This window comes from Lissotriton helveticus, chromosome 7 (assembly GCF_964261635.1).
Source record: "Lissotriton helveticus chromosome 7, aLisHel1.1, whole genome shotgun sequence".
In the NCBI taxonomy this organism is placed as follows: domain Eukaryota; kingdom Metazoa; phylum Chordata; class Amphibia; order Caudata; family Salamandridae; genus Lissotriton; species Lissotriton helveticus.
The window spans coordinates 430,492,531-430,519,301 of NC_136068.1; the positions used below are offsets into that span (position 1 = coordinate 430,492,531).

The 26,771-nt window shown below is 56.6% G+C and overlaps 1 protein-coding gene across 1 annotated transcript in view; it reads right to left on the minus strand.

The window, feature by feature from the left end:
• The window catches only part of EIF3C (eukaryotic translation initiation factor 3 subunit C), a 683,261-nt gene that overhangs the window by 401,525 nt on the left and 254,965 nt on the right, over positions 1-26,771 (minus strand). The window contains exons 5-6 of the mRNA XM_078652326.1: positions 16,734-16,859; positions 16,312-16,366 (exon numbers count right to left, since the gene is read on the minus strand). Of these exons, the coding sequence (XP_078508452.1) occupies positions 16,312-16,366; positions 16,734-16,859 (181 nt within the window). The remainder of the gene's footprint in view (positions 1-16,311; positions 16,367-16,733; positions 16,860-26,771) is intronic.

Here is a 26,771-nt window from a genome sequence, read left to right on the forward strand (position 1 = left end):
GAGTGAATGAGTGAGGATGAGTGAATGAGTGAGGGTGCGTGATGAGTGAGGGTGCGTGAATGAGTGAATGAGTGAGGGTGCGTGAGTGAGGGTGCGTGAATGAGTGAGGGTGCGTGAATGAGTGAGGATGAGTGAATGAGTGAGGGTGCGTGAATGAGTGCGGGTGAGTGAGGGTGCGTGAATGAGTGAGGGTGCGTGATGAGTGAATGAGTGAGGGTGCGTGAGGGTGCGTGAATGAGTGAGGGTGCGTGAGGGTGTGTGAATGAGTGAGGATGCGTGATGGGTGGGCGAGGGTGGGGGGGTGTGGGTGGGGGGGTGTGGGTGAGTGGGTGGGTGAGGGGGTGGGTGGGTGAGGGTGAGTGGGTGGGTGGGTGAGGGTGAGTGGGTGGGTGAGGGTGGGTGAGGGTGGTGAGGGTGGGTGAGGGTGGGTGGGTGAGGGTGAGTGGGTGGGTGAGGGTGGGTGAGGGTGGGTGTGGGTGGGTGGGTGAGGGTGAGGGGGTGAGTGGGTGAGGGTGGGTGGGTGGGTGAGGGTGAGGGTGGGTGGGTGGGTGAGGGTGGGTGGGTGGGTGGGTGTGAGGTGGGGGGTGTGAGGGTGGGTGGGTGGGTGGGTGGGGGGGTGAGGGTGGTGGGTGGTGGTGAGGGTGGGTGGGTGGGTGGGTGGGGGGTGGGGGGTGAGGGTGGGGGGGTGGGGGGGTGGGGGGGTGGGGGGTGGGGGGTGAGGGTGGGTGGGTGGGTGGGGGGGTGGGGGGTGAGGGTGGGTGGGTGGGTGGGGGGGTGGGGGGTGAGGGTGGGTGGGTGGGTGGGGGGGGTGGGGGGGTGGGGGTGGGTGGGGGTGGGTGAGGGTGGGGGGGTGGGGGTGGGGGAGGGTGGGGGGGTGGGTGGGTGGGGGTGGGTGAGGGTGGGGGGTGGGTGGGTGGGGGTGGGTGAGGGTGGGGGGGTGGGTGGGTGGGGGTGGGTGAGGGTGGGTGAGGGTGGGTGGGTGGGGGGGTGGGTGAGGGTGGGTGGGTGGGTGGGTGGGTGGGTGGGGGTGGGTGAGGGTGGGTGGGGGGGTGAGGGTGGGTGGGTGGGGGGGTGAGGGTGGGTGTGAGGGTGGGTGGGGGTGAGGGTGGGTGTGAGGGTGGGTGGGGGGGTGAGGGTGGGTGTGAGGGTGGGTGGGGGGGGTGAGGGTGGGTGGGTGGGGGGGTGAGGGTGGGTGGGTGGGGGGGTGAGGGTGGGTGGGTGGGGGGTGAGGGTGGGTGGGGGGTGAGGGTGGGGGGTGAGGGTGGGTGGGGGGGTGAGGGTGAGTGGGTGGGTGGGGGGGTGAGGGTGAGTGGGTGGGTGGGGGGTGAGGGTGAGTGGGTGGAGGGTGAGTGGGTGAGGGTGAGTGGGTGGGAGGGTGAGTGGGTGAGGGTGAGTGGGTGAGGGTGGGTGGGTGGGTGACGGTGGGTGGGTGAGGGTCGGTGGGTGGGTGAGGGTGGGTGGGTGGGTGAGGGTGGGTGAGGGTGGGTGGGTGGGTGAGGGTGGGTGGGGGGTGGGTGGGGGGTGGGGGGTGGGTGGGTGGGGGGGTGGGTGGGTGGGGGGTGGGTGGGTGGGTGAGGGGGTGGGGGGTGGGTGAGGGGGTGGGTGAGGGGTGGGTGGGGGGGTGGGTGAGGGGGTGGGTGGGGGGGGGGGGTGGGTGAGGGGTGGGTGGGGGGGGGGTGGGTGAGGGGGTGGGTGGGGGGGTGTGGGTGGTGGGGGTGGGTGGGGTGGGTGAGGGTGAGGGTGGGTGGGGGTGGGTGAGGGTGGGTGAGGGTGGGGGGGTGGGGGTGGGGGTGGGTGGGGGGGTGGGTGGGTGGGTGAGGGTGGGTGAGGGTGGGTGGGTGGGTGGGTGGGTGGGTGGGGGGGTGTGGGGGTGTGGGTGGGTGAGTGAGGGTGGGTGGGTGGGGGGGTGAGGGTGGGGGGGTGAGGGTGGGTGGGTGGGGGGTGAGGGTGAGTGGGTGGAGGGTGAGTGGAGGGTGAGTGGGTGAGGGTGAGTGAGGGTGAGTGGGTGAGGGTGTGGGTGAGGGTGGGTGGGTGAGGGTGGGTGAGGGTGGGTGCGTGATGAGTGAATGAGTGAGGGTGCGTGAATGAGTGAGGGTGCGTGAATGAGTGAGGGTGCGTGAATGAGTGAGGGTGCGTGATGAGTGAATGAGTGAGGATGAGTGAATGAGTGAGGGTGCGTGAATGAGTGAGGGTGAGTGAATGAGTGAGGGTGCGTGATGCGTGAATGAGTGAGGGTGCGTGAATGAGTGAGGGTGCGTGAATGAGTGAGGGTGCGTGAATGAGTGAGGGTGCGTGAATGAGTGAGGGTGCGTGAATGAGTGAGGGTGCGTGAATGAGTGAGGGTGCGTGAATGAGTGAGGGTGTGTGAATGAGTGAGGGTGCGTGAATGAGTGAGGGTGCGTGAATGAGTGAGGGTGCGTGAATGAGTGAGGGTGCGTGATGAGTGAATGAGTGAATGAGTGAGGGTGCGTGAATGAGTGCGGGTGAGTGAGGGTGCGTGATGAGTGAATGAGTGAATGAGTGAGGGTGCGTGAATGAGTGCGGGTGAGTGAGGGTGCGTGAATGAGTGAGGGTGCGTGAATGAGTGAGGGTGCGTGAATGAGTGAGGGTGCGTGAATGAGTGAGGGTGCGTGAATGAGTGAGGGTGCGTGAATGAGTGAGGGTGCGTGAATGAGTGAGGGTGCGTGAATGAGTGAGGGTGCGTGAATGAGTGAGGGTGCGTGAGGGTGCGTGAATGAGTGAGGGTGCGTGAATGAGTGAGGGTGCGTGAATGAGTGAGGGTGCGTGAATGAGTGAGGGTGCGTGAATGAGTGAGGGTGCGTGAATGAGTGAGGGTGCGTGATGAGTGAATGAGTGAGGGTGCGTGATGAGTGAATGAGTGAGGGTGCGTGATGAGTGAATGAGTGAGGGTGCGTGAATGAGTGAGGGTGCGTGAATGAGTGAGGGTGCGTGAATGAGTGAGGGTGCGTGAATGAGTGAGGGTGCGTGAATGAGTGAGGGTGCGTGAATGAGTGAGGGTGCGTGAATGAGTGAGGGTGCGTGAATGAGTGAGGGTGCGTGAATGAGTGAGGGTGCGTGAATGAGTGAGGGTGCGTGAATGAGTGAGGGTGCGTGAATGAGTGAGGGTGCGTGAATGAGTGAGGGTGCGTGAATGAGTGAGGGTGCGTGAATGAGTGAATGAGTGAGGACGAGTGAATGAGTGAGGACGAGTGAATGAGTGAGGACGAGTGAATGAGTGAGGACGAGTGAATGAGTGAGGACGAGTGAATGAGTGAGGACGAGTGAATGAGTGAGGGTGCGTGAATGAGTGAGGGTGCGTGATGAGTGAATGAGTGAGGGTGCGTGATGAGTGAATGAGTGAGGATGAGTGAATGAGTGAGGATGAGTGAATGAGTGAGGGTGCGTGATGAATGAGTGAGGGTGCGTGATGAATGAGTGAGGGTGCGTGAGGGTGCGTGAATGAGTGAGGGTGCGTGAGGGTGCGTGAATGAGTGAGGGTGCGTGAGGGTGCGTGAATGAGTGAGGGTGCGTGAGGGTGCGTGAATGAGTGAGGGTGCGTGAGGGTGCGTGAATGAGTGAGGGTGCGTGAGGGTGCATGAATGAGTGAGGGTGCGTGAGGGTGCGTGAATGAGTGAGGGTGAGTGAGGGTGCGTGAATGAGAGGGTGCGTGAATGAGTGAGGGTGCGTGAATGAGTGAGGGTGCGTGAGGGTGCGTGAGGGTGCGTGAATGAGTGAGGGTGCGTGAGGGTGCGTGAATGAGTGAGGGTGCGTGAGGGTGCGTGAATGAGTGAGGGTGCGTGAATGAGTGAGGGTGCGTGAATGAGTGAGGGTGCGTGAATGAGTGAGGGTGCGTGAATGAGTGAGGATGAGTGAATGAGTGAGGATGAGTGAATGAGTGAGGGTGCGTGATGAATGAGTGAGGGTGCGTGATGAATGAGTGAGGGTGCGTGAATGAGTGAGGGTGCGTGAGGGTGCGTGAATGAGTGAGGGTGCGTGAGGGTGCGTGAATGAGTGAGGGTGCGTGAGGGTGCGTGAATGAGTGAGGGTGCGTGAGGGTGCGTGAATGAGTGAGGGTGCGTGAGGGTGCGTGAATGAGTGAGGGTGCGTGAGGGTGCGTGAATGAGTGAGGGTGCGTGAATGAGTGAGGGTGCGTGAATGAGTGAGGGTGCGTGAATGAGTGAGGGTGCGTGAATGAGTGAGGGTGCGTGAATGAGTGAGGGTGCGTGAATGAGTGAGGGTGCGTGAATGAGTGAGGGTGCGTGAATGAGTGAGGGTGCGTGAATGAGTGAGGGTGCGTGAATGAGTGAGGGTGCGTGAATGAGTGAGGGTGCGTGAATGAGTGAGGGTGCGTGAATGAGTGAGGGTGCGTGAATGAGTGAGGGTGCGTGAATGAGTGAGGGTGCGTGAATGAGTGAGGGTGCGTGAATGAGTGAGGGTGCGTGAATGAGTGAGGGTGCGTGAATGAGTGAGGGTGCGTGAATGAGTGAGGGTGCGTGAATGAGTGAGGGTGCGTGAATGAGTGAGGGTGCGTGAATGAGTGAGGGTGCGTGAATGAGTGAGTGAGTGTGCGTGAATGAGTGAGTGAGGGTGCGTGAATGAGTGAGTGAGGGTGCGTGAATGAGTGAGTGAGGGTGCGTGAATGAGTGAGTGAGGGTGCGTGAATGAGTGAGTGAGGGTGCGTGAATGAGTGAGTGAGGGTGCGTGAATGAGTGAGTGAGGGTGCGTGAATGAGTGAGTGAGGATGAGTGAATGAGTGAGGGTGATGAGTGAGGGTGCGTGATGGGTGGGTGGGCGAGGGTGGGTGAGGGTGGGAGGGAGGGTGGGTGAGGGTGAGGGAGGGTGGGTGAGGGTGGGAGAGGGTGGGTGGGTGAGGGTGGGAGAGGGTGGGAGGGTGGGTGAGGGTGTGTGAGGGTGGGTGAGGGTGGGTGAGGGTGTGTGAGGGTGGGTGAGGGTGGGTGAGGGTGGGTGAGGGTGGGTGAGGGTGGGTGAGGGTGGGTGGGAGGGTGGGTGAGGGTGGGTGAGGGTGGGTGGGAGGGTGGGAGGGTGGGAGGGTGGGAGGGTGGGAGGGTGGGAGGGTGGGAGGGTGGGAGGGTGGGTGAGGGAGGGAGGGAGGGAGGGTGGGTGAGGGAGGGAGGGAGGGTGGGTGAGGGAGGGAGGGTGGGTGAGGGAGGGTGGGTGAGGGAGGGAGGGTGGGTGAGGGAGGGAGGGAGGGTGAGGGAGGGAGGGTGGGTGAGGGTGGGTGGGTGGGTGAGGGTTGGGTGGGTGGGTGAGGGGTGGGTGGGTGGGTGAGGGGTGGGTGAGGGGTGGGTGGGTGAGGGGTGGGTGAGGGGTGGGTGGGTGAGGGTGGGTGGTGGGTGAGGGTGGGTGGGTGTGAGGGTGGGTGGGTGTGAGGGGGTGGGTGAGGGTGGGTGGGTGAGGGTGGGTGGGTGAGGGTGGGTGGGTGAGGGTGGGTGGGTGAGGGTGGGTGGGTGGGGGTGGGTGGGTGGGGGTGGGTGGGGGTGGGGTGGGTGAGGGTGGGTGGGTGAGGGTGGGGGTGGGTGGGTGAGGGTGGGGGTGGGTGGGTGAGGGTGGGTGGGTGGGGTGGGTGGGTGAGGGTGGGTGGGTGGGTGGGTGGGTGAGGGTTGGGTGGGTGAGGGTTGGGTGGGTGAGGGTTGGGTGGGTGGGTGGGTGAGGGGTGGGTGAGGGGTGGGTGGGTGGGGTGGGGGTGGTGGGTGGGGGTGAGTGGGTGGGGTGGTGTGGGTGGGTGGGTGAGGGTGGGGTGGGTGAGGGTGGGGGTGGGTGGGGGTGGGTGGGGTGGGTGGGGTGGGGTGGGTGGGTGGGTGAGGGTGGTGGGTGGGTGAGGGTGGGTGGGTGGGTGAGGGTGGGTGGGTGGGTGAGGGTGGGTGGGTGGGTGAGGGTGGGTGGGTGGGTGTGGGTGGGTGGGTGGGTGTGGGGGTGGGGGGTGGGTGGGGTGGGTGGGTGAGGGTGGGTGAGGGTGGGTGGGGTGAGGGGTGGGTGGGGGGTGGGTGAGGGTGGGTGGGTGAGGGTGGGTGGGGTGGTGGGGGGTGGGGTGGGTGAGGGTGGGGGGGGTGGGTGGGTGAGGGTGGGGGGGGTGGGGGGGTGGGGTGGGGGGGTGGGGTGGGGGGGTGGGGGTGGGGGGGTGAGGGTGGGAGGGTGAGGGTGGGTGAGGGTGGGAGGGGTGGTGGGAGGGTGGGTGGGGGGGTGGGGGGTGGGTGGGGGAGGGTGGGAGGGTGGGTGGGGGGGTGGGTGGGAGGGTGGGTGGGGGAGGGTGGGGGAGGGTGGGAGGGTGGGTGGGGGAGGGTGGGTGGGGGTGGGTTGGACCCGGCCTCGTGGCGTGGTTCACCTCTGTCCCTCCACACCCTGTGAGCGTAGGCCCGTACCCCGAGTCCCCTGCGCGGCCACCCCGTTAGTGTAGCCTGCAACCCGAGCCTGGTCGTCCTACCCAGTGACGCCTAGATCCCCCGAGAACCTTGACCAGGCCTGCCTTTCCCGCTCCTCGTCCGGCTCCGAGCGCCTAACCATACATGCCCCACAAGGCCCGGACGCCATCTTCCCTTCCCGACATCCCTGTCTCCCTAGGCCTAGCGTGACCCCGGCCCCAGCGAAGCCCAGACTCCAAAGGCGCGCCAGTCCCGGCTGGGGGGTAAAGGGCTCCCGAGTGAGATAAGCCAGGGAGTTTCGATGGCCCCTCCGGCCTCCCCTGAGGGGCTGGTTTCTGTCACACCTTTGGCCCTCCCCTGTGGGCCAGGTTCAATCACCCCTCTGGCCTCCCCGAGGGTTGGCTCCAGACCCGCTGGGCGTCTGGGAATTCCCGGACCCATCTTTCAAAGGGATCAAAGAGCCAACCGCCGGACCTCGCCAACGACCAGCCCCCAGGGCCGGAGACCTCTGCCTGCGAGGGTCCGGAGATCAAAGAGTAGAAGGACTATAACTGGGCCCGCCTGACAACTAGCGGGCAGTTGTATCTTGGACCTGAAGCCTGCTGATCTGATCGCGGCTGACCCTAAGAAGACTCATCTGGAATCTCTGAGCCCTGCTGACGCTGTCGCGGCTCCTTCTTCGCCTTAAGGAACTGAACCACCTGAGCCCTGCTGACGCTGTCGCGGCTCAAGCTGAACTTGTAACCATCGGAGCCCTGCTGACGCTGTCGCGGCTCGAGCTGAACTTGAGACCATCCGAGCCCTGCTGACGCTGTCGCGGCTCTCACGAACCTCTCCCGATCGAGCCCTGCTGACCTCGTCGCGGCTCGAGGAGTACTCTGGTCCGGCTGGACCATCGAGACCACCATCACGACCGAGCCGACTCGACGAAGGTGAGGCAACCAGTACGACCACCATCCCGTACCCCCCGGCTCGAGGATTGAGAGCTGTGCGTAGGGTACGCCTCGTACTGACCCAGAGACTAAAAGACTGTCCCGCTTCCCTCTTCCCGAATCCTCAGAGACTTTGTGGTCCTGTGGCCACTGTGTATATAAGAGTGCTTCCTTCGTTATTTGCTTATATAAAGAACTTGTTCCTAAAATCCAACGGTGTAGTGTCTGTTCGTAGTGTGGTGTGAGCTCAGTGTGTACGATCCCAGACCCAAAGTCCTCCCCGGTGAGGACCTCACAATCAAGACTCGGCAAGTTCTGTGGGAGAGGTGGATCTTGGGGTGTCTGGGTGAGCACAACCTGGCCCTCGGAGATTGCCCCTTCTAACATTGGTGGCAGCGTCGCGATAAGAACCTACGTCTAGGGATCGTACGGTACTGACACACTACCCGAACAAAGAGCAGCCATGAGCGTCACGACCGACAAGACCACCTTCCAGATGGAGCTTCTGGGAGACTATTCACACCGTGAGCTCAAGCAATTCTGCAAAGATCTCCATATCCCGTCAACGGGATTAAACACCAAAGAGGACTTCCAACAAGCTCTAACAGCCTGGGTGGAGACCGGAGCCCAACCTCCAGCACCGACGGAAGCCGATGGAGGGGGAGCACCCCTGATCGGAACCCACGCCCCAGAGCAAGAAAGAGCTGAGTCCCCCGACGCGGAATTACAGCCCCGAGAGAGGTCTGTCTCGAGAAGAGATGACCGACCGAGAACGCAACCGAAACCACGAGCTAGAACTAGCCCGGTTGAAAATGGAAGGAGAACTCAAGCTGGCCGAGAAGAAGCTAGCCATCGAGCAGCTGCGGCTGCAAGGAGAACTGGAGGAGAAGAAACTCCAGCGAGAACATGACGGAAAGAAGCTCCAGCTGGAGCACGAGCGCAGCATATTGGAAATCGAACTAAAGGCCCGGAACGAAGGCAACAAAACAGCAGCGACCCGAGAGTCTGTTCCCCCAGTGGAACCCAAGGTCCACATCCCCAAGGATGTGGTCAAAGAATATTATAAAAACGATGACATCCAGCAATGGTTCAAGGCCTACGAGGTAGCTATGACCTCACACCGAGTTCCGCAGAAAGATTGGGGAGCCGGGCTGTGGGGTCGATTCCTGAGTGAGGGGAGAGACACCCTACTCGACCTACCGTCTGCCGAACAGACCTCCTACAGCCACATGAAAGAGGCCCTCCTCACAAGGTACGGGCTCACCCCAGAAATGTACCGCCAACGCTTCCGAGAATGCAAGAAGATCCCCGGCACCACGTGGGTAGAATATGTCAATTTCTACAGCCGGGCCCTGGAAGGGTGGATCAAGGGCAGCAAGGTGTCCACCTTCGAGGGGCTCATCGACCTCATTGCGTATGAGCACTTGTCCCTGAATTGCTTTGTGGAACTCCGACAGCACCTCCTGGACAGCAAGTTGGCCGACCCCCGGAAGCTGGCCGTCGAGGCCGATCGCTGGGTGAGCACCAGAGTACCCCGGGGGGGACACTGGCCGAAACGAACAAGGGCCATCCCGCCCGAGGGGAGGAGGGGGTCAGAATAGACAGAGGGGTTCCCAGGTAGGGTCCCCGCGCAGTCCCCCCAGAAACCAGCCAGGTACCTCACCTCCCACAGCGCGAGCAGGGTTTCCCCAAGCTAAGCCAGGGCCCCGGGTCAACCAAGCCTGCTACCATTGCCAGAAACCCGGGCACTATGCCAATGACCCCCGCTGCCCCTTGTTCCAGAAGCCTGCCGCTGCAGGACCCCCAGTGCGCCACATCACCTCAGTAGCCCTAGAAGAGGAGGGGGAGGAAGAGTTCGAGGGAGCTGAACCCGCAGCTATGATGTTAGTCTCCCTGGGTGATAGGGAGATGGTCCCCGGAGCTCCCCTACCCGACAACACAGAGAAGTACCGGCAGCAGGTGACTGTCAATGGCCATCACATAGGGGTGCTCCGAGACACTGGGGCCAGTATCACCGCCGTCAAACGGCACCTCGTCACCGAAGCCCAGATTGTTCCCCACATCTCCTGCAGGGTGATCGCAGCCGATAACTCCGTCCGCACCTGCCGGATAGCTCAAGTCCTGTTCGAGTGGGGGGGCGTCTCTGGAGAGTTACGAGTGGCGGTCCGCTCCGACATGCCTGTGGACTGCCTGCTCGGCAACGATCTAGAGAGCTCCCCATGGCAGCAGGTTGAGAAAAGGACCCACTTAGAGATGGTGGGCCTACCCGAGTGGGCCTGTGTGAATACCCGGTCGATGACCGCCGAAGGGCCACCCCCGAAGAGGCGACCTTAGAGGCAGCACCGGTGACCCCCGAGGACCCCGAGGTCCCTGAACCCTTTGAGACCCCTGAGCTATTCCCCGGGGAGAGCTTCCCCCCCCCCCCCCCCGACGCAGGGCCCCGCGGCCCCGACGTCGAACCGACCCCGAGCTTGGACGACCTTCCTGAGCTGGCCCAATGGCGCCAGGAAGGGGGACCGTCCCGAGAAGAGTTCTGCCTAGAGCAGACATCCTGTCCATCCCTGGTGGGGCCGCGGCAGCAGGCCGCCGCCCAGGCCGCCGGTGACCAGTCCGGCTCCCACTTTATCTAATGGGAAAACGGCTTATTATACAGCGAGCAAAAGTCCACCGAGCTAGGGTCCGGCCGAGTGCTGGTGGTCCCCCTACGCTTCCGCGGCTTTCTCCTGAACCTGGCCCATGACGTGCCCCTGGCGGGACACTTGGGACAAGACAAAACGTACCAGCGCCTGGTCACCCACTTCTACTGGCCGGGCATGCGCTCCGATGTGGAGGCCCACTGTAAGTCCTGCCCCACTTGTCAGTCCAGCGGAAAGAGCGGAGGGAAGCGCAAGGCTCCTCTCCAACCCTTCCCCATGGTCAGTACCCCCTTTGAGAGGGTGGGAATCGACATTGTGGGCCCCCTCGACCCCCGGACCTCCTTGGGGCACCGCTTTATCTTGGTGCCGGTAGACCATGCCACCCGATACCCCGAAGCCGTTCCCCCTCCGAACGGTGACCGCCCCCGTAGTGGGGCGGGCCCTCATGGCCATCTTCTCCCGGGTAGGATTCCCTCGAGAAGTCGTCAGTGACCGAGGGACCAACTTTATCTCGAAATACATGAAGTCCCTTTGGCAACAATGTGGGGTGACGTACAAGTTCACCACCCCATACCACCCCCAGGGTAACGGTCTGGTGGAACGCTTCAACCGGACCCTCAAGGGAATGATCATGGGACTCGAAGCGCCCCTAAGGCGTAAGTGGGACGTCCTCCTTCCCTGTCTCCTCTTCGCGTACCGCGAAGTCCCCCAGAAATCCCTGGGGTTCAGCCCCTTCGAGCTGCTCTACGGGCACCCCGTCCGGGGACCCCTCACCCTGGTCAAGGAAGGGTGGGAGACGGCAGCCCCAGAGCCCCCTCCCGATGTGTTTTGATACATTCTGGCCCTCCGGAACCAGACGTGTAAGTTCCGAGAGCTGGCCGAGGCAAACCGCGAAGCCAGCCAAGAAGAAATGAAACGGTGGTATGACCAAAATGCCACTCTGGTCGAGTTTCAGCCCGGACAGCAGGTCTGGGTTATGGCCCCCGTAGAGCCCTGTGCCCTGCAAGACAAGTGGACAGGGCCCTTCAAGGTGGTAGAGCGCAAGAGTCAGGTGACCTACCTCATCGATGTAGAGTCCCCCAGGAACCCCTTGCGGGTCCTTCACGTGAACCGCCTCAAGCCCCACTTCGCCCGGTCCGAGTTGAGCTTGCTCCTAGCCACGGACGATGGGGAAGAAGAAGAAACGGAGCCTCTCCCCGATCTCCTGTGCGTGAAAGAAAAAGATGGCTCCGTAGAGGGGGTGAGTCTCTCCTCCTCCCTCTCTTCCGAGCAGCGCGAGGACTGTCGCCAGTTGTTGGGACAGTTCTCGGACCTCTTCTCCCTCACCCCCGGCGTCACCAACTGGTGCGTCCACGGCGTGGACACCGGGGACAGCCCGCTGGTCCGGCACAGAGCCTACCGCGTCCCTGACCGAATCCGGGCCTGTATCAAGGCCGAGGTATCAAAGATGCTAGCTCTCGGGGTGGTCGAAGCCTCTGACAGCCCATGGGCTAGTCCCGTGGTCCTGGTTCCGAAGGCAGCCGCACCCGGTGCTGTTCCCGAGCTGAGGTTCTGCGTTGACTACCGCGGGCTCAACGCAGTCACCAGAACCGATGCTCATCCCATCCCCCGAGCCGACGAGCTTATCGATCGCCTCGGGGCTGCTCGCTTCCTTAGCACGTTCGACCTGACCAGTGGATACTGGCAGATCGCCCTCACCGAGGGAGCTAAGGAAAGGTCCGCTTTTTCCACCCCGGATGGTCACTACCATTTCCGGGTGATGCCCTTCGGGATGAAGAACGCCCCCGCCACCTTCCAGAGGCTGGTGAACCAGGTACTGGCTGGATTGGAGGAGTTCAGCGCTGCGTATCTGGACGATATCGCCGTGTACAGTTCCCACTGGCCCGAGCACCTCCAGCACCTCTGGGCGGTGCTCACGGCCCTGAGAAGGGCCGGTCTCACCATTAAGGCAAGCAAGTGCCAGATCGGACAAGGGTCCGTAATCTACCTCGGGCACCAGATCGGAAGCGGCCTCGTAGCCCCCCTCCAGCCCAAGATCGATGCCATCGTGGCCTGGGAGGCCCCCACGACCCAGACGGAAGTGCGGGCGTTTCTAGGGCTCACGGGATACTACCGCCGGTTCATCAAGAGTTACGGCAGCATCGTAGCCCCCCTCACGGAGTTAACCTCCAAAAACTAGCCGAAGAAAGTCAGCTGGACCCCCGCCTGCCAAGAGGCGTTCGAAACTTTAAAAGACGCCATGTGCACCGCCCCCATCCTACAGGCCCCCGACTACTCACGAGAGGTTGTAGTCCAGACGGACGCGTCCGAGCATGGCATCGGAGCGGTCCTGTCCCAGGTGGACGAGAACGGCCTAGACCAACCAGTGGCATTCATTAGCCGGAGGCTACTCCCTCGAGAACAAAGGTGGAGCACCATCGAGCGGGAGGCCTTCGCGGTAGTTTGGGCCCTGAAGAAGCTGAGGCCCTACCTGTTCGGTACTCACTTCCGGGTCCAGACCGACCACCGACCTCTCCGGTGGCTAATGCAAATGAGAGGGGAGAATCCCAAATTGCTGCGCTGGTCCATCTCCCTCCAGGGGATGGACTTCACTGTCGAACACCGGCCGGGCTCTGACCACGCCAACGCGGACGGCCTGTCCCGATTCTTCCGCCTCAGCGAAGAGAACCCCCAAGAGGATGGGTAGTTCTCCCCGCCTTCAGCTGGGGGGGGACGCGTGTTGGACCCGGCCTCGTGGCGTGGTTCACCTCTGTCCCTCCACACCCTGTGAGCGTAGGCCTGTACCCCGAGTCCCCTGCGCGGCCACCCCGTTAGTGTAGCCTGCAACCCGAGCCTGGTCGTCCTACCCAGTGACGCCTAGATCCCCCGAGAACCTTGACCAGGCCTGCCTTTCCCGCTCCTCGCCCGGCTCCGAGCGCCTAAACATACATGCCCCACAAGGCCCGGACGCCATCTTCCCTTCCCGACATCCCTGTCTCCCTAGGCCTAGCGTGACCCCGGCCCCAGCGAAGCCCAGACTCCAAAGGCGCGCCAGTCCCGGCTGGGGGGTAAAGGGCTCCCGAGTGAGATAAGCCAGGGAGTTTCGATGGCCCCTCCGGCCTCCCCTGAGGGGCTGGTTTCTGTCACACCTTTGGCCCTCCCCTGTGGGCCAGGTTCAATCACCCCTCTGGCCTCCCCGAGGGCTGGCTCCAGACCCGCTGGGCGTCTGGGAATTCCCGGACCCATCTTTCAAAGGGATCAAAGAGCCAACCGCCGGACCTCGCCAACGACCAGCCCCCAGGGCCGGAGACCTCTGCCTGCGAGGGTCCGGAGATCAAAGAGTAGAAGGACTATAACTGGGCCCGCCTGACAACTAGCGGGCAGTTGTATCTTGGACCTGAAGCCTGCTGATCTGATCGCGGCTGACCCTAAGAAGACTCATCTGGAATCTCTGAGCCCTGCTGACGCTGTCGCGGCTCCTTCGCCTTAAGGAACTGAACCACCTGAGCCCTGCTGACGCTGTCGCGGCTCAAGCTGAACTTGTAACCATCGGAGCCCTGCTGACGCTGTCACGGCTCGAGCTGAACTTGCAACCATCGGAGCCCTGCTGACGCTGTCGCGGCTCGACCTCTAAGACCATCGGAGCCCTGCTGACGCTGTCGCGGCTCGACCTCTAAGACCATCGGAGCCCTGCTGACGCTGTCGCGGCTCGACCTCCGAGACCATCCGAGCCCTGCTGATGCTGTCGCGGCTCTCACGAACCTCTCCCGATCAAGCCCTGCTGACCTCGTCGCGGCTCGAGGAGTACTCTGGTCTGGCTGGACCATCGAGACCACCATCACGACCGAGCCGACTCGACGAAGGTGAGGCAACCAGTACGACCACCATCCCGTACCCCCCGGCTCGAGGATTGAGAGCTGTGCGTAGGGTACGCCTCGTACTGACCCAGAGACTAAAAGACTGTCCCGCTTCCCTCTTCCCGAATCCTCAGAGACTTTGTGGTCCTGTGGCCACTGTGTATATAAGAGTGCTTCCTTCGTTATTTGCTTATATAAAGAACTTGTTCCTAAAATCCAACGGTGTAGTGTCTGTTCGTAGTGTGGTGTGAGCTCAGTGTGTACGATCCCAGACCCAAAGTCCTCCCCGGTGAGGACCTCACAATCAAGACTCTGCAAGTTCTGTGGGAGAGGTGGATCTTGGGGTGTCTGGGTGAGCACAACCTGGCCCTCCGAGATTGCCCCTTCTAACAGGGTGGGTGAGGGTGGGGGTGGGGGTGGGTGGGGGGGTGGGGGTGGGGGGGTGGGGGTGGGGGTGGGTGGGTGGGGGGGTGGGGGGGTGGGGGTGGGGGTGGGTGGGTGGGGGGGTGGGGGGGGGGTGGGGGGGTGAGGGTGGGGGGGTGGGGGTGGGGGGGGGGTGGGGGGGTGGGGGTGGGGGGGTGAGGGTGGGGGGGTGGGGGTGGGGGGGGGGTGGGGGGGTGGGGGTGGGGGGGTGGGGGGGTGGGGGTGGGTGGGTGGGGGGGTGGGGGGGTGGGGGTGGGTGGGTGGGGGGGTGGGTGGGTGGGGGGGTGGGGGTGGGTGAGGGGGGGGGTGAGGGTGGGTGAGGGTGGGTGTGAGGGTGGGTGGGTGTGAGGGTGGGTGTGAGGGTGGGTGTGAGGGTGGGTGGGTTGGTGAGGGTGGGTGGGTGAGTTGGTGAGGGTGGGTGGGTGAGGGTGGGTGAGGGTGGGTGGGTGAGTGGGTGGGTGAGTGGGTGGGTGAGTGGGTGAGTGAGAGGGTGAGTGAGAGGGTGGGTGATGGGGTGAGGGTGATGGGGTGAGGGTGATGGGGTGACGGGGTGTGAGGGTGAGGAGGGGTGAGGGTCCGAAGTAAATGGTGGCAGGGCAGACATAAGATAGAGAGAAGAGACTGCGTGGTGACTGCGTTGGTCAGTTTCAGAATCAGGAGGGGCAGAGTCAGCACAGTCTGCGAGGGATCAACGTGTCTAGAGGCAAAGCATAGCGGATGTAGCATTGCAGCTAGCAAGTCGAGTGCTTTCAAGCTGAGTGTCCCTAAAGAGATGGCAACACAGCAACAGCATTTCAAGCACGGCAGGCTTTCACTTTCGTCCGGAAACAAGCTCTCTGCATTGCTGTGGCGGGGGCAGCCTTTGAAGTCTGATGCCGAGGCACAGACAAATGGTGGTGCGCGATGTGAACGCGGGGGCGGGGCAGCCTTTGAAGTCTGATGCCGAGGCACAGACAAATGGTGGTGCGCGATGTGAACGCGGGGCGGGGGAGGGGCAGCCTTTGAAGTCTGATGCCGAGGCACAGACAAATGATGGAGTGTTATGTGGCTGGCGGTGGTGTGTACGCGCATAGATCACATGAACTGTAGGTGATCCGCAGCAGTTTTGGTAGACTTTTCTTTTCCGCTTACTATAATCTTGCCGGAGCAATGCGCAAGCGCATTGGCTCAGGCGAGACCTGAAAAACACCCCAGGACTACGAAATACATTTCTGGACTCACCCACTAGATGGTGGAATAAATGCACAGCATGAGAATCCAGCAAACTCAAAACAACTCATATTCGCTCACAAGACCCTGATGTACATACTCACACACCTGGTGACGGGCTCAGAGTTAACCATGCAGTCATGTGCTGGTGTAGTATGTTTTATACATTGTTGCCTTAATGTTCGGCTGCTAAGTTGACAAAAAGACACTTTCTTTTGCCATTAGGCCATCTATGGGAGCGGTTTGTTAAAATCAATAAGAGTGTTTTACCCCCCAAAAAAACACACTCCAATTGGTAAGTACCTATTTTGTTATTGCACCTCCTGTACTGTACTAATTGTAAGAAAAAATATTTAAGACCAAACCAAATGATTCTCCCAAAGTGTTGTAATGGGAAGATAGGAAGATTGGTTCAGTCAAACTTCAGAAGCAGAATGAGGTTTTATAAAAAGAGGCCTTAGGAAAAGAACATTTCAGAGAAGGAAAAAAGGGACAATGATGTTAGACCCAATGACATTGGTAGAGTGAATTAAGTAAGTGCACATTGGAGCGAGAGGGACAGGTCCTACAACAGAAGCAGCAACTGAATCACAAAGGAATATTCATCCTACGCCCCAACACATGTATGAATGTCTTACACCGGGAAAGTTGGGCTTAAACATATACAGATATTCTGAAGATTATATCAAAATCCGTGGGCAGCCTATTAGGTATAGGGAGGGCATACAGCCTATGTTGATGTACTGTTTAATAGTCCTGTGTGCAAGCCAGCCAATAAATACCATTCTCCTCTACCTAAATTCCAGATTTAATTAGGAGCAAGCATTTTCCGATTGTTTGCTCCATATGTGGGTGGGATCCAGAACTATGCAATAACCAAACTATTCTCCATTACCTTCAGAATCTTCTTCATTCTTCTCCTCATCTTCATCAGCAGACTCTTCTGGATTCTTGAAGAAACAAAATATATGAACCAGACTGACAGGTGATCCAAATACTAGTGACGTGCAATAAATGAATATATAACAATATCTATTTAATATCTAAGAAATTCGATTACCCAAACTTGGAAAAGCAGCAGCATCTCTCCCATTTGCAAACAGCGGTAACATCTTAAATTTAAGGTGGTGTCATCCTAGCAGTCAGCATTTAACTTCAATAGCCACGCTTTTTATTTGTCCTATACTGAGCAATACTTTGATTTTCCAGCTGTACACCTCATGTTCATCCATCATTACCAAGCATAAAATCTCAACACAACCAGACCTTTCCTGTAGTAATCAATACCTCACAATGCAGTAGAGCCTTTCACCTCACCTGTTTATAAGCAGTGATCTGTGTTTCGAAGTCCCTGTTGTACTTCCGGATTTTCTGACGCAGAGTGCTCAGTGCCTTCGCATTGTTTTTGTTCATCTTTTTTTTACCCTCCTTATCCTCCCAGATCTGCCAAAAGTAAATAAATTGTAGCAGAGAAAACAAGAATTCACAATTGCGTACATAACAGTAGTATGCGAGGAATGAATGAGGAGTGGGAGGGATCAACTGAAGAATAATCTAGCAAGATCACGGCAGGTTGTTTTCGGACTAACAAAGAAAACAAGTATTGAAAATGCAATAGGTCTCGCCTTTGATTAAGTTGAAGCCATTTGCTTTGCTAATGGTATTGTATAGCAAAGCAAATGGCTTCAACTTAATGAAAGGCGAGACCTATTGCATTTTTAATGCTGGTTTATTATTCCTCTCTTCTCGCTCATGTTTATCCCTATTTTTCATTCATCTTTCTTCTCAATCGCTTTTTATTTTACTTGTGTCATCTTCATTTGTATGCACCCGCCTCTACTACCCTCTCCTCCCTCACACATTTCAATCGCCCCATCTTCTCTCTTTCCATCATCTCTACTAAACTACTCTTATACATACTGTCAAACTGTTCTAATGTTCCCTGCTCTCTCTCACCCTCTATGCCAGACTTATCTACTTACTTCTTCATGTCTCCTGCTTCTACTGCCCTCTGAGCCACCTTGGACCAGGATTTTGACACCCAAGCTAAAGGCACAGCCCTCTGTACCACCCCTCTAGCAAATATGTCACATTTACTACTTGTATGCTGGTGTACGGTCCTCTCCGCAGCACAGCCAGCTGGTGCACAGTCTGCCGGCAGCACAGCCGGCCTGCTGGTGCTGGTGCACGTGGCTGCCGGCCTCCTAGTGCACGGCCCTGCCAGCAGCACAGTCGGCCTGCTGGTGCACGTGTCTTCCAGCTGGAGATGCACCGCCTCAGGGGTGTGATTCTCACTGTCATTACTGGGAGGGTGGGTGATGAGCCGATGGTTTGGGGGGGTTTGGTGGTGGGGGGCATGGCAAGGGTGCTCCCCCGCCCCCCTCCTCTTGCACTACTGAGCTCGGCCACACCCAAATAAACATGAGAACATGCTGCTTGCATTATGTTACAAAACACATTTTACATGGTTTTATTCAAATTGCTTTCAAACCCATCTATATTTCAGAGCATGAGGCGACATGCTAATATTTCTACTTTCCTGTAATGAACTGCAGCAGAGAACTAAGTTATCTGATGGCAATAAATGTCTCCTTATCAGCTAATTACTGGGGGGTAAATGAGAAAACAGATAAGAAGAAAGAGCAGTAAAGCCGGTTATCGCTACCATTGTTCAAACAGTAGTGATGAATGCTCAGTGACTTGCATTCACTCTGCTGGCCCTGCTGATGGCTGTTGCAACAGGCATAAAGACAATTCAGCTGCCACAAATTATTACAGTAGAGCAGCAATACCAGTCCCGCTATAATTATGTGGCAGAGGACCAAGCTCTGCAGCAGTGTTGACTAAACTGTGCGAAAGGAAAAAGCAATTTAAATGGTGTAATGGTGCACATTTTGTTGCAGTATTACATCACTATTTTGTCGAGTTCGTCTTTATTTCGAAAATTTCTTCATAAAAGACAGCAAAAAATATATACAAAGTACGGCATAATAGATGTTAAAAATACAATTCATTCATTACACAGTAAAAATACAATTAAATGGTATCGAAAGACGTTACATGGATCATAAAAAAAGTTTACATATCAGTCATAAATCATGGTGGCTTAGTACAATTGGTTCCTACATTTGACTCGTTTATCATTTTTCACCAAGTAAGTGTCTGGCTCTGATGATCCAAGCCCATCCAAGGAATTTCGCCATACCTATGGATACCCACTCTGCACTGTTAGATCTTAACACTACCAAAGCCTCCTCACACACGCGTAGATTGATCCTTCTGCAAATGGGTTGGAGCCATTTGCGACGGGGTGCGGAGTAGGCTGGACAAGCGAAGAGGAGGTGGCCAACGGTTTCTTTCAGCTCACTACACCAGGGACAGAACATGGTTGATTGGTTACGCCATTTGTTTGTAAATACCCTTTCTGGTAATGTGCCAACTCTAAATTGGTGGTAAAGTTTCCTATCTGCACTTTTGGTAATATTGTCCCAGTAGGTCTCGGTATGAGGGACCAGTTTGTGGAGCAGAAAGAGACCAGTCAAACTGGATGTCTGCGAGAGCAAAATGAAGTCCTCCTTTACAGTTGTCCAAAAGAGTTGTTTGAATTCCTTTTTCGACGGGAATACCGGATTTCCCGGATCTGACCACTGTAAGTGAAGACCCATTTTATAAAGTGTGGCCTTCACAGTTTTAAACCAAAGTAGGTTACCTGACCCCATTATCGATCTTACGTCCAGAACCTCATTGGCAAACATGGAGAGTTCTGGTGTAGACCAAATACGTCTCCACAGGGCTACCATCCTATAACGAGCCTGATTTTTAATCGAATGGCAGCCCATGTCTAACATAAGGGGAAGTGACGGTGTTGATTGTGGGAGCCCTACCAGGCTACGGAGAAACTTGTTTTGGATTTTATCTAAAGGGGCAAGATCTACACCACCCCATAAATCCAAGCCATAGAGGATAGCTGAGCTAATTTTAGCATTATAGATTTTAAGTGCTGGCAAAACCCTTTTGGTTTGGGAGCATCGCTGTTCTTTAACTAATTTAAACAATGTTGGACAGGCCACATGAAGGGCTCGCTCCCTCCCCGCAGGACAGGGCCCGGGCCACCGTCAGCACCATTGCCCGGCCCAGCCGCCATCTTGGACACGGCACCACGCGGCCGTGCGGCCTCAGCCCGACCCCAACCCTGGGCCTGGCCAGGCCCCGACATCCCGGCACCACCCTCCACCCAGGAGGTGAACGGCCCACTTGGCAGGTCAATGGGAGTACGAAGTGTCGATGGCTCTCCCCCGCCAGGTGCCGAGCACCCCCAGCCTCCTCGGGCGCTGGCTCCACCCCCCTGCTGGGTGTCTGGACTCCCTCATCCCAGACCTCCCGACCTCCAAGAGCGAGGGTCCGGACATCAAAGGGCGCCAGACCTATAACTGAGGCAGCCCCAGGACAGGAAGGCAGTTGTATCCTGGAGTCGAGAGACACCGCGACGAACTCATCCTTGACGGACTGTTGGCGCTGCCACAGCCCTGCCTTGTGAACTATTGCCCTGCCTGCTGGCGCTGCCGCGGCCCTCTGCAACCTTCATCCTCGTGGGACCTGCTGGCGCTGCCGCGGCCCTTTGCAACCTGCACTCTCGTGGGACCTGCTGGCGCTGCCGCGGCCCGTTGTAACCTTCATCCTCGTTGGGACCTGCTGGCGCTGCCGCGGCCCGTTGCAACCTGCATTCTCGTGGGACCTGCTGGCGCTGCCGCGGCCCGTTGTAACCTTCATCCTCGTTGGGACCTGCTGGCGCTGCCGCGGCCCGTGCCACCTACGACCTCTCGGGACCTGCCGGCGCTGCCGCGGTCTGACCCCTCCGAACACCGAGCTCGAGGATTGTGAGCTATCACCGTTACACACCCGTACCCGTGGGTACCAAGACTGTCCCGCTACCCCCTTCCCTTACTAGAGACTAGAATTGAGAGGATCATCGTGTCCTGATTGCCTTGTATCGTACCACTCTACTCCCAGAAGTGCCTATAAAAGGTGTTTCCCTGAACTTTGTGTGGTGTCCATCTGTGGGGGGGAAGTTACCTGTCTGTGCGATCACTGTGCTCGGCCGACCCTCCAGGTCCCCGTCTAACAAACAAAGTGCCTCAATCTGCTCCTTCCAACGCAGCCTGTAGTCTATAACTACCCCTAAGTAAGTCATCACCTCTACTTGCTCCAATATAGTACTGTTCATAGTAACTTGACCCCTTAATGGTTTATTCTTAGTCAGGACCATAACGAATAGTTTTCTTACCTGTCGGTGTGAGTTTTGCAGCTTGAAGATCTTTCTGGATTCACTATGCTGTGCATTATTCCGCGGTCTTGTGGTTGGGTCCGGATTCGTAGTTTTTCTTTTTTTTTTTTTTTTTGTAGCCCAGGTGGGCGTCGGCGTCACACCCCTTTGGGTGTATTTCCGGTGACGTCGGCATGCTTCCTGCGGAAGCTCCCACTCTTGGGCGCCATCTTCAGGTTCTTTTTTTCCGTGTTTCTTTCATTTCCGAAGTGATGGCAATGTTCTATTCAGGTGATATTTTACCGCTTTGTACCTTCAAAGTCTTTTCCACTTTTCTATTTCCACCTCTTCTCTCTCCAGCTTCATCTTTCTGGCGGAGGTGGGTGGGATCGCTAGTGAATCCAGAAAGATCTTCAAGCTGCAAAACTACACCGACAGGTAAGAAAACTATTCGTTTTGCAGCGTGAATCTTTCTGGATTCACTATGCTGTGCATAGATTTTGTAGCGGTTTCTCATCCCTGTGGCGGTTGGGTGGAAGATGAGCGTTGGGTATTGAATATGTGCTGTAGCACCTTCTGTCCAACTTGAGCTTCCTTGTTCATCTGTATGTCCACACAGTAGTGCTTCGTGAACGTGTGCACCGAAGCCCATGTTGCCGCCAGGCATATGTCTTGTATGGGTGTGTTAGCCAGGAAGGCTATTGTAGCACCCTTTTTCCTAGTGGAGTGGGCACGTGTCCCCTCTGCTAGCTCTTGTCCTGCACGCTTGTGGCAGAGTTGAATTGTCTGTGCGATCCATCGTGCAATGGTCTTTTTGGTTACTGCTTTTCCCATTGTATTGTATTGTATTGTATTTGCATTTATATAGCGCTTACTACCCCTGACGAGGCGTCAAAGCGCTTTTTCGGCGGGTAGCACGCTACTCCGGGACCCACAGAGGATTAGTGTTGAATTAGTATAGTGAAAAATGCAAGTACATTTTAAGTGGTGGATAGGTTAGTCAGTTATTTGGATTTGGAATTATAGCATAAGGATAGATGAAATATGAGGTAATTTCAGTGGTGGATATTAGTCTGTTACTTGGAGTGAGAAGGATAGCGGATGGATAAAAGGGGAAGAAATATTTGCATTCATATAGCACTTGTTACCCCTGATGGGTGTTGAAGCGCTTTTTGGCGAGTAGCACGCCACTCCGGAACCCATAAAGGATTAGTGTTGAAAATTAGTATAGTATAAATATGAAGTCATTTTAGTAGTAGATATGTTATTCAGTTATTTGGGCAGTATATTAGTATAGTTGAATATGGAACATGGAATTTGAGAAGTGAACATGTTAGTCTGTTAATTTTTATAGAAAAAAGGATAGTGGAGGGATAAAAGAGTGAAGGGTTTTTTTTTATGAGAAAAAGGGCAGCATTTCTGGCCCTAGTCCCGATCAGTCTCGAACAGGCCCAAACAGGCAACTACCCTTGTCCTCTCCGCCCTTAACAGGCCCAAACAGGCAACTACCCTTGTCCTCTCCGCCCTTAACAGGCAACTACCCTTGTCCTCTCCGCCCTTAGCCTCGACGCCCGGGCTGAGACGCCCTAAGCCTGGCCTTTTTTGTAGCCCTCGTAATCAGGTGACCCCTTCAGCAAATGGGAACCCTAGCCCTAACATTATCCAATCACAACATTAGCCCTAACTTCTAGAACCAATAGGAGACCAGGACCTTGCAGCCAACCTTAACCCTAGTCCAAGCACCCAATCAGTTAAAATACCCTGATCTCTACGTCCAATAAAGGCCCTAGCCCTACCACTAGTCCCAATCCAAGTCCAAGCAGCCAATGGTACAGGTAGCCCTAGTCCCTACTTCCAATAGAGAGCCTAAACCTACTCTTAGTCCCACACCTGGTCCAACAACCAATCACACCAGAAGCACTAAATAGCTACTTCCAATTGAAGGTCTAACCCTAGCCCCACCCTACTCCCAACAACCAATAACATAGGAAGCCCTAGTCCCTACTTCCTATAGAAATCCGAACCCTAGCCCTAGTCCCAACCCTGCAATGATTGAATCACAGACCGAGAAACCAGTCAGAACCCTCAAATACCCAACCAATGAGGACATTAACCCTAACCCAATAGAAACACCAGATACAACCACTAGTCAGTGTACACATGTGCCAACCACCAGCACACCATAAAAGGTCCCAGCAACCTCAGACAAGGTTTGCTGGCCAGGGAGTTGGAAGCTGCTTGCTCCTGTTCAGAATCTCCTAGGAGACAGACAGGCTCAATCCACAACTTTGGACTTCAGCAGGTAAAGGCTTCACTAACTCGAAATCTAACAATACTGTTTGAATAAAGCTTTACTCCCCCTGCTGGCCAAAAAACGAAGTGCACAGGCCCCAGTAAATACAGCTCACAGAAGCACCCTCTGATGTAGAAAATCCCCGTTGCTATGGGGGGGGGGGGGGGGGGGAGCAGGGGGGCTGGCCTCACTGGCTTGTGAACACAAAATGGTGGCTGGGGGTGCACTGTTTGAGCACACAGGCCTAAGCACAGAGCAAAGGAGAAATTTGGAGGGAAAACAGATTTGTCACCAAGGAATGAGAGGGACAAACTACATGCAACTGTTTGGCGAATGACACAAAGAACTGTTTTGTTTTCCTGTGTCCCTTCGTGCTCTCAATGTAGTGCATGACTGCCCTTCTGGCGTCCAGGGTGTGCAGAGCTCGCTCTGCGGCAGTTGTTGGTTTTTGGAAAAAACTCGGTATCTGTATAGACTGGTTCATGTGAAATTTAGATACCACCTTCGGCATGAAGTGTGGGTCAGTCCTCATCACAACCCTATCATTGTGTATTTGTATGTAGGGTTCTTGTAGCGTCAGAGCCTGAAGCTCGCTTACTCTGCGTAAGGACGTTATTGCAACCAGGAAAGCTGTTTTCATAGTTAGCATCTTTAAGGACGCCTTGTGGAGCGGTTCAAAGGGCTCCTTCATGAGTTCCGTTAGGACTATGTTCAAGTTCCATGCAGGTGGCGGCACCCGCTTGGGTGGTGCGATCCTTTTCGCACCTTCTAGGAATCTCTTCACCACCTGTGATGTGAAGAAACTCCTGCAAGTTTCTCCCCTTGTGTAGGCGACTATCGCTGCCAAGTGAACTCTCAAAGAGGATGAGCTAAGGTTCTTCTCTAGCAAGTGCGTCAGGTACTTTAGCACTGTGGAGTCCTTCTTCATTTTATTGTGAAGTCTTTCTTGTCTGCACCATATTGTGAACCTTTTCCATTTCGCAACGTAGCACTTCCGAGTGCTAGGCCTTCTTGCCTCCCGCAGGACCCTCAGGGTACTTTCTGGCAATCTTAAATGTGCGAACTCTATGTCCTCAGGAGCCACGCTACTAGGCTCATGCTCTCTGGCTCTGGGTGTAGCACCTCTCCGTTCTGCATGGAGAGTAAGTCTTTCCTCCTGCTGAATCTGTGTGGTGCACACTGTGTCATCTCCATGATCTGCGAGTACCATGTCTGCCTCGCCCACTGTGGTGCGACCAGTATCAGTGTCATGTTGCTCGCTCTGCACTTGCTCAGTACTCTGTGCATCAGTGGTATCGGGGGAAAGGCGTAGGCAAATGTCCTTGACCAATCTATCCATAGGGCATTCCCTAGTGACCCTTCCTCGGGCTGCCTGGATGCAAAGTTTTGGCATTTTGCATTCTGGCGTGTGGCAAACAGGTCCACCGATGGAGTTCCCCATCTGTCGAATAGGCGCCTTGTCTCCTGAGCATTGAGCTCCCACTCGTGGGATGCCGATGTCTGCCTGCTGAGCCAATCTGCTTGTATGTTGTCCTTCCCTGGCAGGTGTATGGCTAGCAGGTCTATCTTGAGAGGGATGACCCATCTCCATATCTCCTGCGCCAGAGTTGAAAGCGGGGCTGACTGTGTGCCCCCCCTGCTTGTTGATGTAGAACATCGCAGTCGTATTGTCTGTCTGTATCAACACCTTGTGTTTGTACAGTCTTGTTTGAAAGGCTTTCAGTGCAAGGAAGATTGTCTTCAATTCTAAGTAATTGATGTGCTTTGTCGCATCTGTTGGTGTCCACAGTCCCCTCACCTTGAGCTCCTCCATGTGAGCGCCCCATCCCTTCAGGGATGCGTCTGTGGTGATGGTCACTGTTGGCGTTGGGGGCGTTCGAGGCTTTCCCCTTGCTATGTTCTCCATGGTCCACCATGTCATCTCCTTCTGCACTGCGTGCGTTACAACCACTAGATCCTCCCAACTGCCTGTAGCTTGTGACCATTGCTCCTGTAGCCATTCTTGAATGGGTCTCATGTGGAGTCGTACATTCGGTACCAGGTGGATGCATGATGCCATCATCCCCATGATCTTGCTCGCAGTCCTCACTGTCCGAGCTTGTCCCTTCCGGTAGAGGCGAGTTTCCTTCACCAGCGCCCTCGCCCTCTTCTCGCTGGGGAACACCTTGCCCTGTAAGGTGTTGATCTGTGCTCCCAGGAAGATCTTCACTTGTTCTGGCTCCATTGATGATTTCTTCCAATGGATGGAGAACCCCAGGTTTATGAACGTGCTTGTCACTGTATGTGCGTGCAGCTTGCATTTCTGGTATGAGTTTGCTTTCACCAGCCAGTCGTCCAGGTAAGGGTATACGTGTATTCCTTGCCTTCTTAGGTGCGCTGCGACTGCTGCGAGGCACTTTGTGAAAACTCTTGGTGCTGATTTTAGACCGAAGGCCAGTGTCGTGAACTGGTAGTGGCTTTCTCCGATGGTGAACCTGAGCATGTGCTTGTGCTTTCTGTTCATTGGAATGTGCAGGTATGCGTCTTTGAGGTCTATTGTGACCATGAAGTCCCCGATCTGCAATTGTGGGAGCACCTCTTGCAGGGAGGTCATTTTGAATTTTTGCGTTCTTATGAATTTGTTCATGAACCGTAAGTCGAGAATGGGTCTCATTGACTCGTCTACTTTTGGTACCAGGAAGTACGTTGAGTATACTCCTGTGTTTCTTTCCTTGAAGGGTACCCGTTCTATGGCCTGCTTCCGCAGGAGTTCCTTTGCTTGCTCCTGCAGACACTGCAGCTGCTTGCCTGCTAGTGGCTTTCTTTTTGGTTTTCTGCTTGTTGGTCTCCCCTCCAACTCTATGCAGTATCCGAATTGGATAATGTTGAGGATCCATTTGTCTGATGTGATTTCTCTCCACTCTCGGAGGTGAAATCTTAATCTTCCTCCCACTGGTGTCATGTGGTCGTAGGTGTCTAGTTTGTCTTGACCCATCTGTACGTGCTGCCCCCTGGGATCTTTTTTGTGGGCGGGCACATGGAGTTTTTTGAAGTCACTTAGAGGTGGGCTGCTGCCCCCCTCTTCTATTTTGTCCCCGTCCATTTCTCCCTCGAAAGGACTGGCCTCTTTGTTGGTACTGCCAGGACTGCTTCTGCTGACCATGCTGAGACTGCGGGTCTGCCTGGTGCGTTTGCTGGAAAGCCTGGTGTGATGTACCTGGCTGGTTTCCGCCTCTCCCGCCGGGCCTCCGTGACGGGGTGCCCCTCTTGTTCCCTCTGAACTGCAATGATCCCATGGATCTTGCTGTTTCGTTATCTTTTTTCAGTTGACTGAGCGTTTCATCAACTGTTGTTCCGAAAAGCGTGTTGCCGTTGAACGGTGTGTTCAGGATGCTGTGTTGCACCTACGGTTTGAAACCGGATATCCTGAGCCAGGCGTGCCTCCTTTCCGTGACGCCCATCATCATGAGCCTGCTGGCGGTGTCTGCCCCATCCAGGGCAGTCTTAAGGCAAGAATTTGCCGCGTTTTTTCCCCTCTTCAACCAGCTTTTCGGCCTTCTGCCTGGCATCCTGGGGCAAGTCCTTCACCAACTGCCCCAGTCCCTCCATGATTTGGTACATGTGCCTGTTTATCAGGGCGTTGGAATTAGCCATGCGCCAGTGGATCGCGGCATTCCGTTCGATCCTTCTGCCCACCAGATCCATCCTTTTGCTCTCCTTATCCGGTGGTGGGCCCGAGGTAGTGGGTACGTTAGCCCTCCTACTTGCTGTGGCCGTGATAATGGAGTCTGCGGAGACCGTGCCCTGAATGTAGGCCGGG